General features: G+C 37.0%; 1 protein-coding gene across 5 annotated transcripts in view; it reads left to right on the forward strand.

The window, feature by feature from the left end:
- Window positions 1-1,094: 1,094 nt before the first annotated feature.
- Window positions 1,095-16,421, forward strand: part of YTHDF3 (YTH N6-methyladenosine RNA binding protein F3) — a 41,962-nt gene continuing 26,635 nt past the window's right edge. The window contains exons 1-4 of one of the 5 annotated variants that reach the window (XM_034966152.3): window positions 1,588-1,874; window positions 2,360-2,384; window positions 5,617-5,762; window positions 8,291-8,376. In XM_034966152.3, the coding sequence (XP_034822043.1) occupies window positions 5,705-5,762; window positions 8,291-8,376 (144 nt within the window). In that variant the 5' untranslated portion in view covers window positions 1,588-1,874; window positions 2,360-2,384; window positions 5,617-5,704. Of the gene's footprint in view, window positions 1,875-2,359; window positions 2,385-5,616; window positions 5,763-8,290; window positions 8,377-16,421 lie in introns of all 5 variants that reach the window. The other 4 variants (XM_034966153.3, XM_014345961.6, XM_034966154.3 and 1 more) reach the window with 4 other exon arrangements.

The following is a 16,421-nucleotide window of genomic DNA, read 5'->3' on the forward strand; positions in this document are numbered from 1 at the left end:
CAATAAATGTAAGCGATTACTATTTCCGGGAATCTTTTAGCGAAGGAACAATTCATTACCTGTATATAGCCACAATTTGCTGAAAGCTTACTTTTGTGTCAGGAACTGTACACGAAGGACCTAATTTTACTCATGAGGAAGCTAAAGCTTAGAAAGTTTCAGTGCCTTTACCAAGATTATAACACTAATTCTTGCTCCACTAGAATTTAAACTCGAATTGATTGGGTTCCAAAGCCATGATACTAAGGATCAAAGACAAGGCGTGCAAGATTTAAGCCTCCTCTTGTATATTCTCTCTCAAGTTCCTGCCTCATAGCATGTACCAGCAAACTCATTAAAACTAAAACGGTCTGTTTGGGAGTGAAGGATGGGAGACATTGAGAGCAACAGCAGAAAGGGTTGGGGGAGTCTTGGGAAATGCAAGGGTGCTTAGGTTGGGACCCGTGGCAATGAATGGAAGGGCAAGGGAAACTGTCTAACCAGAACTTAAAAATGCCTCTTGGTGATTTACATGAAAAGTGGCCTCTCAAGTTTTTCTATTATTCAGTGCTTCTAAGATACTGTTGCACTGTAAACTACAAAATTAATCTTATGATTCTACAATTTTACTTTCTAAATGATCACTTATTTGATGGTTTTGAAGTACAGAAAGTATTTGGTCATTTAAATTATTTCCTTCCATGGACTCTGTATCACTGAGACAAGGAATCTTTGCCTTTATTGTAGATATTTCAATGAAAATGTCAACACGTTGCAAATTGGCATACTTTGGGTTTGCCAATATGTTTATATAAAGAACTTTTTCAATGGAAACTTTCCCTCTTTTCAGGGCCGAAAAGACGCTCTGCAACTATACTTAAGTATCCCAGGCAACTTTGTATTCATTCAAAAACATCAGAGCGGAGTCAAAAGCACAAATCCATGAATTGGGCGGCGAAATCTGACTCCAGAGATTACGGCTGAACTGGGTTTGGAAAGACTGAACCCGCGCCGGTGCTCCTCCTGTTTGCTTGGACTTAAGTTTGAGTACCACAACTCTAACCTGCCACTTCAGCTGCACGGGCAGGCTTGTGGGGACGCAGCAACTCCGTCCAGAGAGCGGCTGAGTCAGCCAGCCGTCCCCACGGCTTTGGGCAGCCGCCGAAGGCTCCTGCTAGGCCCGGCTGGCTCACCGGGAAGTTCCCTGCCTCCGTCCAGTCAGCCTCCAGGAGGGCGCCGCCGGCCGCCGTGACTTCAGCAAGGCACTACTATCTCCGTCAGCCGCCGCCTCGGCCATCTTCCTGCCCGGAGTGCAACAAAATCCGGCTCTGGCCAGCCTTCCAGCTGACGCCACTCTGCCAGGGCCCTGCAGCCTCGGAGCGGGATAGAAGGAAGCCGCAGAAAAGACGCTGAAAGTTGGCGCTCGCTGACGCCCCGACGCGCTCCCTCCATGACGCATGCGCCCACCGGCCGTGAGCGCGGGTCCGGTCTCCGGTGACGTGGCGGTGAGGAGGCGGAGCCAAGATCAGCGGCGGGAGGGTGGGGGAGGAAGAGCGAGGTGAGCGCGGACGTCAGAGTGGAGAGCGGAAGGTCAGGGAGGCTCGGAGCGGAAGTGAGACTAGGGAGTCTGTCCGCCATTGTGGACCCGAGAAGCAGAGAGCGAGAGGGGGAAGAGGAGCGTGCAAGCGGAAAAGACGGGCCTCTTCCTCCGACTCCCGAGCGCGAGGCCCTCATTTTGGGTTCTCAGCGAACGGCGGCAGCGGCGGCGGCTGGAACAATCACTCGGCCAAGGGCGACAGCCAACTGCTGTGAGTGCACGGGGAGAGGCCCAGGCAGCGGCGGCGGCGGCGGCTCTCGGGTTGCGGTGAAGAATGTCAGCCACTAGCGTGGATCAGGTGAGGGAGCAGAGGCCCCAGGCTTGGCGAAGGCCCGAGCCCCGGAGCTCCACCCTCGCGCGGGGCTTCGGCTCCTCCCCGTCGCCGCCGCTGCCGGCCCCATAACGGTGCCCCGGGCGCAAGTTGCTGCGGTGTAGCTACCCGGGCCGGGGCGTGCGCCCTGGCGCCGTAGCCTGCGGGCGGGCGGGCGCGGTGCCGCGGCGGGTGGGGGCAAGGACCGGTCTTAGGGGCCTTAGGACAGATCCTGAGGGCGGCAGACATGGGGCTGAGACCGGGCGAGCTCTGGGAGACGGATTCCGAGTGGCGGGTGGGAGGTTTAAAGGCTGGGGGTGGTTGGGAAATTGGTGGCTGTGGAGGATATGGTGGGTTTTTACTCCTACGCGGATAGTCTAAAATAACTTGTCTTTGATAATGCCTTTGATTAACACACTTTTTCTCTTCTTCCTTTTTCTCCTCTTTACCGCATCTTTCGTCTTGCAACACAGAGACCTAAAGGGCAAGGAAATAAAGGTGAGTTTGGATTTTTTTTTTCTTATTGCTCAATGTTGCCTTAATGTTACTTTTAAACTCTGTGAGGGTATTTTGTTTGTTTTTGCTCCCTCTTGGGAAAAAATGTAGGATTAGAGAAAATATTCATCATGGCTAAGGTAGCCAAGTTCTATCCAGAACTTCGGTAGTTCGTTGCTTTGAAGCCACTTTATAGAAACCAAAGTAGTACGAGAAACAGTTTCTTTGTCAGTTAAGCAGGAATTGGTGTGAACCTGGTGGTATTTCTTTGGTTTTCCAGTTTTTCTGTGTTATGTAACTTATGCCACAAAAAATTTCTACATGTGTATATAGACAAGTATATTCTTAAAGTGGACATTTTGTTTGACATGTCTGGATTACACTGGAAAATGGAAGTCTACATAGTATTCCATCACATTAATGAAAATTGTACTATTAATCACTGATTCTATTGAAGTCAGTTGTAATGAGGCAACAACATGAGAGAGGTTAGAACTAAGTAGGCATGCCATCTTGCTCTATTGTCCTGATTGCAAGGTGTGACTCTATCTGGTATTTTATAAAGGGCTGAGAAGAAAATAGTTTGTGACATTTCTTCCAGGATTTTATAATTTTCTCTTTAGTAAAAGTACCGTTGAAAGTAAAGTGTTTTTTTAAAAAGTGTGTTTTGTATTAATATGGAACAGTGCAGTCAGCTGACTGAAACATTATGACATTAGTCATGTGACATTTAGTTAAGTATAGAACAATAACTGCTTTCTTGGGATAGTGCCAATTAAATAACATCAGAGCAAATTATATGTAACATTTTGTAGTGCTTGAAATTACACTAAAATTATGCTTTCTGTTGATTTCAGTAACACAGTGTTAGAAATTAAGATCTATAATAGCCTTTTAGATATAGATTGTCTTTGGTGCCCTTTAAATTCTTGTTAGGGTATTTATTTGCTATTGCAAATTTGGTGAATTTAATAGGTTTTGGATATGTAGATTAATTTCCTCTGAATTATGGAATTTGTACATACCAGTTACATGGCACCATATTAGGTAACATTTTGTTTGTTTTCATTAAAGATGTTTTCTTGCAGTATGTAAATATTTAGACATTTTAATTTTTAAAATTTCATTTCTAGAATTTTTTTTGTTGTAAGCATAAACCTGAAATAAAAATTGGATATTGATTTATTTTAAATGAGTTTTTAAAAATTTGTGAATTTTAAAAAGAATGATCCATTAATTTCTTCTTTTGCTAGTCTACCCATTAGGAACTATGTAGACTTGGAGATTGTGAAATTGTGGTCATTATTGCCTAGCATAAATTATTTTATCCTAGATCTGTGGGGAGGTGGCACTTTGCAAAGCTATTTGAAATGCTAAGTGTTTTATGTTACCCGCTTTAAGGTAAGTACACAAGTTCTATGAGGTACTTGTTTGTTAAAACAAAATAGAGCCTCTACAGCACTGTAAGTCAGTAAAATAAGTTTGATTTATGAGTGGTCATTTCACTTAGGTAGGCACTGGTGGCATCTTTGATATTAGATATGAGTTATCTATAAAGTGCATAATACATCCACTGTTTGCAAATAAGTATTTTTTGGTTATTTCAAAAATTTTTATCCATCAGTATCGCTTCTGTTAGGTGTATTCAGACACATACACAAAGTGTTTATTTTGATAGTTCTTTATTCTCAAGAAATTTTCTTTCTTTCCCCCTTGTTGTTCAGTTTAATAATTTCATCTAAGGTTAGAATAATGGATTGGGATTCCTTGGAGTCCTGAGTTCTAATACTGCCTTTGGCTACTGACTTGCCAAGTGAGCTTGAAAACATTCTGCCTGTTTGTCAGAATCTCCCCTCTATAAAATAAAAATAACTCTAGTCATAATTCCTATAGTATGTTGTTAGGATTCTTGTAATTACAATAGTTCACTGCTCTAGTAGCAATTATATTTGCTAGATTTCTTTTCACTTTCCTCACTTAATCTATTTTTAAGGTGCAGGAAGACTCCTTTGCATGGAGCCTTGGCAGGAGGGGAAAAATGCTACTGGCCTGAAAGTATTGCTAATTATTTAAGTTTCTTAAAAATGGCAGATGCTACAAGTGCACAAATAACAAATATACGTTACTTGTATTTTTATGACTGCAGGGAGAATTACAAGGCAAAGGCAACACTACCAGTGAACCTGATATAAGTAGCTATGTGTGTATTTGAGAAAAGCTTTTCTGCCTTAGCTTGTTCCCAGCTAGTAAAATTGTTTTACAATTCTGTTTACTTTCATGAAGTTATTTTTCTTGAACTGCAACCTCAGTATTCTAAATATGAGTAATCTTGAATTCTGAACTTAGCAAGCTTATGAAAAATAGTATGTCCTTGAGAAGTTGGTGTCAGTTAAAGTTTTGAACACATAATCCTTTTCAGTCAACTTACTATAATATCAGAGATTCTGTTTCTTTTCTGAATTGTCTTCAGTTGACAGCTTTAGCCTAACACCTAGTTTTAGTGTCTTTGATTTTCTATATATCCTTAATTACTTAATTCATTACAGAAGCCAAAAGGAATTCTAAATAATTGTCTTTGATATGGCAAAAATGTTTTTTGTAGAATAAGTAATAATTCAAGGTTTACTTGTTTTATAAGTTTGAATTCTTTTTTAATTAATAGTCTGTCCCTGTGTTAAATATCAGAACTCTTTATTATCCTTGGCAAGAGTAGTACCAAAGGATAGTAGAAATTTAAGGATAATTATTTGCCTATTGGTTCATAATATAACACTTCGTATTTTATTTTTTTATTAAGTAGAATTTTTGCTTATTGGAATAAAGGTGTGCAGTACTTTTATTTGGGAGTACTATGGTTGGAAGTGTCAGATGCCATACTTACAGTGTTAGGCCTTACTGCCTCCTTTCTCCTCTTTCTAAGTTTATAAATAGCAAATTCATGGAACAGGATTTATCTTTTTCCTCCTCTCCGCTCTCTTCCAACGGAGAGACGTATGCATTGTTTTATACAACTGTAATTTAAAATAATTAGGTTAAATTTGGCTAAGTTTTAATTTTCGAAAAGTAGTGGAAAATGCCTTATATTTTGGCAATATTCTGTTGTATTCTCTCCTCATCCTCCCGAGAAATGATTTCAAAGCACTTTACTGTCATTATTTTAGGCTTCATTTTATCAATCCTCACAACATCCTTGTAAGGAGATAGCGGGTATATGGTATTGTCGCTGTTTTTGTAGGTGGGGAAACATGATGCACAGATCTGTTGACTTTCCTAACTTGATGTAGTCAGGACCAGAGCAAAGAATCACCTGGCTCCTAAGGCCCATGTTCTATCTTGATTTGACTCTGTTTCATAGAGCAGAGGAAACAGGCGAAGAATCATGTAAGTCATCTGTTCTTTTTTCCCCTGAAGAAATTTTACAGACTATGGAACTAGCTTGGATTTCATTTCTATTTAATGGTTTTCAGACTCCAAGACATTAGCTTGTCGTTAAGTAAATATTCAAAAACGAAAGTCTTTAAGATAGTTTTCTTAAAGATACACTTCCAAAACTTAAGGGCTAGTTTAATGCAAATTGCTTCTCAGTATATGTGAAGTACTTTTAATTAAACACTTTTTAAAGTAGATTGACTTTTTGTACTATATTTTAAGACTTTATAGACATTTATGCATCATTTAAAAATGACCGTAGACTGTATTTATAATAGTATATGGGTTGTTCTCAGGCCTAGCCTCTTAGAAGGGAAATAATAGAACAGAAAAAATAAGAATAACAGGATTATATATATATATATATATATACAGATAAATTTTAAGTAAGTACTTTTTCTTTTTTTTTTTTAAATAGAGGCAGAGTCTCACTCTGTACCCCAGGCTGGAGTGCAGTGGCATAATCATAGCTCAGTGTAACCTGGAATGCCTTGGCTCAAGTGATCCTCCTTAGACTCCTGAGTAACTAGGACTATAGGCACATGCCACCACTCCTGGCTAATTTCTAAACATTTTTCGTAAAGGTGGGATCTTGCTATGTTGCCCAGGCTGGTCTTGAGCTCCTGGCCTGGCACTTTTTGTATTTGTATGAACTAGATTTTCGAGAACCCAGTGGATATGAGAGATAGTCATAATTTTTAAGTTGTTAGCTGTTTCAAATACTGACTAACATGTACGAGTGTAATAGTGAAGAATTTTTTTTCAAGAATTAATAGACCATGCATACCTACCTTTGATTTAGGAGCAGTAAAGCCAGTGTCAGAGGAGAATAGGTATGTCAGAATCTCTTGGACTGAAATGAATAACCCAGCCTTATAATGGCACTAGAAGTAACCTAAGGCACCCTCTTTATTTTGGTTTCTAGTGGCTATTACATATTTAAATTCCATGGAGCATATTTAGCTCAATCCTAGTTCTGATGCAGTCCTTATCAGACATAGTTAAATTATGTTAGTGGAGCCAGGATCAAGTTGACCTTCAGGTTGCTTCTTGTGGCCTCTGAGGGGCAGTGTGGTGTAGTAAGAAGTCTACTTTGAATGCTTTACACAGTAACATCATATCTTTGATCTTTGCCACTCATTGGATGGCAAAGATTTAAGGGATTTTGTATATCTTTGCTCCCAAGCCACTGTTAACTCATAATATTACATTTTAGGTGCTCTACACTCATGGGAAAATTTAAGGATAATAAAAATGTTATATTACAGAGGAATACGCAATTTAAACCCGTCACCCTCCTAACTTCATAAAATTTGGTGATGTTGTACCTTTGAGCAGTAAATCTTTAGATACTGAGTTCTTTTTGTTTCTAATTTGTAGACATCCATCGGAAACTTTCAACTTTATCTTCACTAGTATAGAATAGTATATTTACATAGTGCCACCTCATCAAGTATTAGCTTAGTAACACTTCTGTTTAAATGGTTCTAAAGTCATATTAGTCCTATTTGGATCTTGTAATATTTAATGTGATTACATTTAAGATTATTGAACACTCATTTAATAATCAGATGAGATGAGGTAGGTACTATTCATACATAACCTTCTGAAACAGAGAACAGTCAAAGGTTAGAGAGGTTAAATCCCTAACTGGAGATCATCTCCTCAGTGCTGGACTTGAGATTCAAATTCAGGACCTTACTTCTGAGTCTGCTCAAAAGCACTCTGAAACAGCATCCAGAGAATAACAACTTTAGAGTGTTTATGGAGATGACCTTTGAATAAAATTATTCTCTGACTTGTTTCTCATGTGTTGCAAGGATAATTATGGCTATCTTTTGTGTCTTAATTTTGTTTGTAGTTTCACGTGAAAGTCTTCATTCTGGGGGGCTTAGAATTAAAGCCCTCTTTATTTAGATATTTCATAATTATAAGTCTATTCATTGTGATATTGTTTCAAGTTAATTTTAGCCTAAACTTTACTGGAGACATTTAAGACATTTACTATAACAAATTAGATCGAAAATAGTTATTTCATTCTTTATTATACTAAATAATTTAGAGATTTAAACAAAGGTAGAGAACATTCAGAAATCTTTTTTATTGCCTACAACGCTACTTGAAATAGTTATTTTACATTCAAATATAGCATTAGGGAACTCTTTCCAACATTCTTATGTAACAATTTACTCACTACAGTGTTGAGATTGGGATATTTACTTAAAGTTTTTGGTAAGGGGAAGTGTATATATGGCTTGTGTTTATGTAATCTTGGGCTTATGTATCAAAAGACTTTTAAGTTTTTGGGGCACATGAATATTTGTATCTAAAATAGTTTATCCTTAAGAGGGTTCTTAAAAATAACTCAGTATTATTTTTTCTGATTACTTTTTTTGGCTTGAAAAATATTAAAAACATTAGGTTGTGCTGCGAGTTTCATAAAGATAACTACAACACTTCTAATACAAACATTTTTTTAGTTTCAGTACAAAACGGTTCGATTCATCAAAAAGATGCTGTAAATGATGATGATTTTGAGCCATACTTAAGTAGCCAGACAAATCAGGTAAGTCTTCTGACAGTTTCAGATTTTAGGAAATTAACCTTTTATTAGTATTAGTTGATTTTTCAAATAGATTATTTAATGAGATTAACCATAACATGGATTCATTCATCTAGTGTACCTATATAGTAAGTGAGTAGTGAGTAGCAGTTGCAGATTTATGGCACAGGAGAGTTCTTCTTCAGAAAGTGTAGGCACCAGAAACTAGGTTATGAAATATAGAATAAAGATTTGAAGGTGACCATTATTTGTATATATTATGGTTAGGTTTTTTGTGTGTGTGTATTGAAGGAACTTAATCTTTTAATGTCACTGCTATATCTTCATAGCTTAAGCTAATTATAAAAGGCTTAATTAGCTAGAAATTTGGGTATTTGGAGGAGGGATTCGTTACCTGAAATTGCCTGCAATTTTGGGTCAAATGTAGTGTTTTCTTTTTTTAAGACATTGCAGATTGAATTCATTGATAACTATTGAAAATTTTAACATACCTTGGTAATGTCGGTGATAGAATTAAGGAGTTTATAAACATACTTGCTTTATAAACACAGTTACTTCTGTATTGTAGACATGGACAGTTTTATCAAATCAAGTAATTGGTAACTGGTGGCTTTGAGTATTTGTGTACAAGCGTAATTCCAATTTAAACATTGAAGAACAATGCTATTAGGTATCTGTATGCCATTTCTGCATCCATTTCTGTCTGTTATTAAAAATAAGCCACTGATAGAAATAAATGAAAAAATACATTTTCAGTATTCACCAGTTTTTTTAGAGAGAACACTGTGGAATGAAACTTTGTTTTGCTTTAAAAAAGCAAAAAATGCTCAAGAACTTTGGGTCTTAAAATTAGTTCTGTAGTTCTTATTTATTTACTTATTTTTGGGACGGAGTCTCGCTCTGTCGCCCAGGCTGGAGTGCAGTGGTGCGATCTCAGCTCACTGCAAGCTCTGCCTCCCGGGTTCACGCCATTCTCCTGCCTCAGCCCGGAGTAGCTGGGACTACAGGCGCCCGCCACCACGCCTGGGTAATTTTTTTGTATTTTTAGTAGAGACAGGGTTTCACCATGTTAGCCAGGATGGTCTCGATCTCCTGACCTCATGATCCGCCCGCCTCAGCCTCCCAAAGTGCTGGGATTACAGGTGTGAGCCACTGGGCCCAGCCCACTTCTGTAGTTCTTTGGAATAATTTTATGATTAATGTGATTAGAAACTCAGTTCTTTGGAATAATTTTATGATTAATTTGATTAGAAACTCAGTTTTTTTTTTTTCTTTAATTTTTGAGACAGTCTTGTTTTGTTGCCCAGGCTGGAGTGCAGTGGCGCAATCTTGGCTCACTCCAACCTCTGCCTCCCAGGCTCAAGTGATTCTTCTGCCTCAGCCTCCTGAATAGCTGGGATTACAGGCACATGCCACCACGCCTGGCTACTTTTTGTATTTTTTAGTAGAGGTAGAGTTTCACCATGTTGGCCAGGCTGGTCTTGAACTCCTGACCTCAAGTAATCTGCCCGCCTCAGCCTCCCAAAGTGCTGGGATTACAAGCATGAGCCACCGTGCCCAGCCTAAAATTCAGATTTAATTGGCACTGTTAAAGATGCCAATTAGTTTGTGTGTGTAAATTTGAAGAGTAAATTGGAAAACTGAATGAAGTTTGACTTGTCTGCTTGCATATATGGAGAAAATGAAAAACGTACTCTAAAATTTTAACCTAGATTTTTGAAACTCTGAAAGAACAAGGAACCAAATCTTACTACAGAACTGAACAGTTTGTACAGTAGAGTTATAGGGAAAATTTGAACAAAAAGTAGTTCCCAATTTGTGGGATGCAGGTTTATTTTTAGGATTATGGAGAGTGGTGGTTGTGTTCAACCTCATCTACCTCTTGGTTACTTCCCCTTAACCACCCCTTCCTATCTACTGAGCAACATTCCTAGCATACATGGGAGGAGAAGAAATAAATGGGAAAGAAAAAAACTTGACGATCTCAGCAAAATTACTTTTCCACGTAAAGATTATGAAAGTAGATCATTTGTTGTGAAATGTAGTGCAAGTTTTAAAATAAGCGTGATTTTACTATATTCTGGCTCACATAGTAATCTCAGTTAACGCTTATGGCAGTATGGCAGTATTTTCCAACTTTGCTGAGAAATCTTAATATTAGGAGGTGTAATAAATATTCCTTCAAAAAGATGTCCATGTTTAGATAGATTTGAGAAATTTTGGAGGCTAAACAGTTGAACTGTTTTTTTTTGCTACTTGATTTCATAGTTTATAAATTATAATTGAAAATGAAGTTCTTAAGATGAAGATATAGTATAAAAAATCCTGACTTGTTCAAACTCTTATTTTTTTTTTTTTTTGAAACGGAGTCTCGCTCTGTTGCCTAGGCTGGAGTGCAGTGGCATAATCTTGGCTCACTGCAACCTCTGTCGCCCAGGTTCAAGAAATTTTCCTGCCTCAGCCTCCCAAGTAGCTGGGATTACAGACACATGCTACCACGCCTGGCTAATTTTTATATTTTTAGGAGAGGTGAGGTTTCACCATATTGGCAAGGCTGGTCTTGAACTCCTGACGTCAAGTGATCCACCTGCCTCGGCCTCCCAAAGTGCTGGGATTACAGGTGTGGAACACCGCACTCAGCCATTCAAACTCTTTTTTAAGGAATTTTAGTGGACTGTAAAAGACGGTTTTGGAATTGCTACCTGAGTAATCTTCTTGCATGTTTTGCTTGATAACAGATATTTTACAATTCTTTATTATTTGTCACAAGGACATAGAAGGGTTTCTACTGGAGGAAGAATTTTTGTCAGGAGGATTTCTGGTATTCCATAGAGGCACCTTAGTGTCTTCCTAGGGAAAACCAGCGGAGGGTGCCTGAATCCCACCAGTGTAGCAACCAGCACTGTGGTTTGCGTTTTATCTGTTCTATATGTTGGAATTGTGCATAAGACTTTACTTGTAAAAAAAAAAAATAGTTTTAAAAAGTGTTTGGGAAACCATTACTTTTTAAAAGATATAAAGGCATTTACCTTAGTGAACCCAAATGAATTTTTTCAGCTGCATCATTGCAGGTTATGTTGGAGCAAAACATTTGTAAAATAGATTTGTTTTAACTCATGATATTTGGAATCAACATATTTGTATCCTGTTTGAAGAGAAGTTGTAAAGTTTGATTCCAGTAAGGCCTGTTCTACCTCTCCTTTGTGGTACTAAATAGATTTTCAGCAGTCATCTTTCTTTAATATTAAAAATAATTATCTCTAACAAGATACATATTTACATTTTAAAGAGGATTAATACTGTAGAATGTTGAAAACTGGGTTTATTGAAAATTATCTGGAATCTTAAAGGTAAGTCGTATGAGAATTTAAGTACTCTCAATTACCTAGCTAGAAAATTAAATAAAATGTTTGGACCTTTTAAATAGTGCTATTATAACAGATTAGTGAAAACTGGATTTATTGATGAAAGATCTCAAGAAGATACTGGCAAATTTAGAGTTAGACAACTATTTAATTAGGTCCTCATACACTGTACACAGTGTGTTTTAAAAATTAAATTCATTTATCTGATTTTAAAATTATAAATAAAAATAAATATTTTGATGGAAAGGTGTTTAACAAGTCTTTTGCTAATGATTTAAATTGCTTTGTATACTTAGATCTAGTTCATATCAAACCCAAGGGTACTTTAAAACAAGTTGTTGGCCTTTCTACTTATGTGGCAGCATATTTCTTCTATTTTGTAGTGTTCAGTTTCTGAAGGAATAATGTTCATAGTAATTTTGAAAGTAAATGTCAGTCCTTCATTTCTTAAAATTAGTTCTTTATAGTTCTTCAGAATAATTTTATGACTAAATAGATTGGAAAATTTAGATTTTAATTGGCACTGTTAAATATGCCATGTAATTTGTGCATATAAATTTGAAGAATAATTTGGAAAAACTGAAGTTGAGTTTGTCTGCTTGTGTGTTTGGGAAAGTAAGTTCTTAGCTATCTTTATCAGAGAAGTACTATAGAGAATTAAATTGTCATTTTCTGCCCTTGTCATCACTGCCCTTAGTTAAGGTATTCATTAGTTTTGTCTATTGAAATGATTTTCTAACTAGTAATTCTATACTGCCACTCAGCAGTCTTAAAATCCCAAGTCTGATTGTGTCACTGTAATGTTAAGTAATTACTATAGCTTCTCAACAGTGGATGCATTTATTATATGAATGCCCTTGAAGTGGTTCCACTTCCCTTTCTAGCTCATCTTCTGCCAACTTTCTCCATCTGATTGGCAAAATAGAACTTACCATTATTTTATGAAAGTATAAATATTTTCTTAATATTTCTTTCACGATCTCAATTTTTGTATGTATGTTTTATACAGACGTGTACACACACCTATGGCATTTCCTACAGAAAGTCTTTTCTGATTTTCCAGTTACTTACTCCCTCTTCTTTGTACTTAAGTGTTTTGTTTTGCTTTCTTTGTAATTCATTTAGAGTAGCTATCACATTATAGGGTAAATAAGTCTTCCTCACGATACCTGTGAAGTGCTCCCAGTTGGAGACCACATTCTTTATTTTTTGTCTCCAGTAACCAGCACAGTATCTGGCACATATAGCATTCATGTTTATTAAGTGAATGGATGGATTAGGTTATCTAATAGAATTAGAGAATGAAGAATTACGGTTGGTGAAATACTCAGGTTGAATATTATTATGACATTTTTCTTATGACATGATTAGATATGCATAAATTATACTTTTAGAAAATTATAATAGGAGAAAGTACATAGCATAATACAAGCATTAAAATTAGAATGAACATCACTTTTGGTTGTTAAATCGGAAGTCATGTCAGGAGTTTGAAGCACTTCAATTTTTGTGTGTGTGTTTTTTTTTAAATTTTTTTTTTAAGAGGGTTTTAGTCTGTAGCCCATGCTGGAGTGCAGTAGTGTGATCATAGTTCACTGCAGCCTCGAACTCCTGGGCCCAAGCGATCCTCCCACCTCACCTCCCAAGTAGCTGAGTCTACAGGCGTGCACCACCATGCCTGGCTAATTTATTTTTTTTTTTTTTTTTTTTTTTAATGAGATAGTCTCTTGTGCAGGCTGGTCTTGAACTCCTGGACTCAATTGATCCACCTTTTCCAGCCTCCTGAGTAGCTGGGATTACAAGCACAAGCCACCGTGCCTGGCTTTAAGCTAATAGTTTTTAAAAGAGTTGCTAAAAGAAAAAAACCCAAATAGGTGACAGGGGCTGAACGTGGCTTGATTTACTTGTTGGCCTCTTAGTTTGCTGACCCCTGAATTATACTATGGGTATAGACAAATTAAGAGCTTGATGTGTAACTGTTGTGTAGAATTCAGCACTTGTCATAGTGAAATAAGAATATTCAATATAAATTTTGAGTTTAACTTTCTGAATGCTTTCTTATAAAGAATTAACATAAAAACTTCCTACTTTGTGTGCTTTTCCACTCCCACATCCAGATAAAGACTACTGAATCTGGATTTCATTGCCAACAATCAAAATTAAAACTTGGAAACCAGTTACCTTCATATTCAGCCCACCTTTCCTATGCATCTCCATGTGGGATTTATCTACTTCCCTGTATTACTTGTCTTATCCATTTAACTGTAGATTTTCTTTTAGAATGAGTATCTTGTATCAATGTTTTTTACAAAATATGCATTTGATAAGTGGTTGAAATAGTTAAAATTATAAATAAAGGATATGTTTAACTGTTTAAAAAAAGGATGAAGACAGTAGACAGTTTTATCTTTTTTTTTTTTTTTTTTCTTTTTTGAGACAGTCTCGCTTGTCACCCAGGCTGGAGTGCAGTGGTGCCATTGCAGCTCACTGCAACCTCTGCCTCCTGGGTTCAAGCGATTCTCCTGCCTCACTCAGCCTCCCGAGTAGCTGGGATTACAGGTGTATGCTCCCATGGCCAGCTAATTTTTGTAATTTTGGTAGAGATGGGGTTTCACCGTTTTGGCCAGGCTGGTCTCGAACTCCAGACCTCAGGTGATATGCCTGCCTTGGCCTCTCAAAGTGCTGGGATTATAGGTATGAACCACGGTGTCCAGCCCAGTTTTATCTTTTAATCAGTTACATATATTCGTTTATACTAGATGAACTTCTCATTTTTATTAAACTTTTGAGAGTTTTTTTAATCACAGTGACTTTTTGTCAGTATGAAGCACTATGAGTACTTTCCATTTTTAGTAGATACTTCAGTGATCAAATTTTACGCATTTGTGTTTGTCTTCGTAGCTTCCAAAGTTTAGTCATTAATTTTGTCAAGATTTTTTTCTTTAAAAACTATTGTTGGTGTATTTGAACTTCCCTCAGGCTTTTCTTTATAGATGTATTTAAATATAGCAGTCAATACTTCCAGTATTGATTTATGTAAGATGCTACTATTGCAGTTGTAAAAATGCTGTTAATTCCTTTCATGTGAATATTGTGAACATTCTTTGACTATATTTGCAGTTAGAGTTACTAATTATCCATTATAGCTGAAGAATGTGTTCAGTTAGTAAATAGTAACTCCTGAATTTTCCAGTTTTAAATATAGTCAGCCCTCCGTATCTGCAGTGTCTACATTCACAGATTCAGTCAGTTGTGGATCAAAAATACAGTCGTCTCAAGGTATCTGTGGGAGATTGATTCCAGAACCCCCAACGGATACCAAAATCTGCGTATGCTCAAGAACCTTATATAAAATGGTATAATAGTTAGTTGTATGTAACCTATGCACATCCTCCTGTATACTTTAGATGATCTCTGGGTTATTTATAATACCTAATACAGTGTAAATGGTTTGTAAGTGGTTATACTGTATTGTTTAGGGAATAATGACAAGAAAAACTGTGTACATGTTCAATACAGATGCAACTATTCATTTCTTTTTCCCAGCTATTTTCAATCTGTGAATGGTTGAATCCACAGATGTAGAACCCACTGATATGAAGGACTGATTGTGTTGGAAAAACAAATAACAATACAACAATAAAAAATGATACAAATAAAAAACCAACATAGTCTGTCAAGGACTGTGCTGTAAAATATACTTTTAACATCCAGTGTATTTGAAAAATGGTTTTGTGATTTTCTTTTAAACAGTAAGTGAGAGTTGAGTTTTTTGGTTTTTAAGTCCAAGCTTTACTGGCAATAGCCAGTAAATCTTTGTCAGAATTATTAATTTAAATGTAACCTCTGTTACGTTATATTTAGTTCTTAAGTTATTTTAGTCATATCAGAGAACCATTTCAAAAGACAATATGTTAAGTTAGCTTTCTCATAGACAGTAGACAGTTACAAGAGTTAGATGGGTATACCACAGGTAATTTAATAGTAAAACAAGTAGCTTAGTAATAAAACATCTCAGTTTTCAATGATAAGCCTTTTCAAAAATAATTTAAAATTAGTTCCAGGCAGGATCTATGACGTTATGTCACACATTCATGAGTGGAAAAGCAGCCACGAAATAGTGACAAGAGTGAAATAGTAGAAGAAACGGGTTAAGAACTTTACTCCAAAGAACTTTGACTGTCTCTGTAAATTAGCCTTCAAAATGGTATTGACCCTTGAAAAGTCATACCAGTTGTACTGACAATATTAGTGGATTTTTTTCACTTTGCATAATTCTACAAATTGTGAAGCTCTGTGCAGTGCTTTAAAATCACACCTAAATCACACTTTGGGTGGCTGAGGCGGGCAGATTGCTTGAGCCCAGGAGTTCAAGACCAGCCTGGGCAACATGGTGAAATCCTCATCTCTACAAAAAATACAAAAAATTAGCAGGGCATGGTGGCGGACGCCTGTGGTCTCAGCTACTCTGGGAGCTGAAATGGGAGGATTGCTTGAGCCTCAGGAAGTGGATGTTGCAGTGAGCCAAGATAGCGCTGCTGCACTTCTGCCTGAGTGACAGAGTGAGACCCTGTTTCAAAAATAAAATAGAATAAAAGCACACCTAAATCAAAGATCGAAAATCTAGTTTCAGACTTTTTTTTTTTGCGTAAGAAACTTACTTCAAAAGAAATAAGTATTTAA

This window comes from Pan paniscus, chromosome 7, assembly GCF_029289425.2.
Source record: "Pan paniscus chromosome 7, NHGRI_mPanPan1-v2.0_pri, whole genome shotgun sequence".
NCBI lineage: Eukaryota > Metazoa > Chordata > Mammalia > Primates > Hominidae > Pan > Pan paniscus.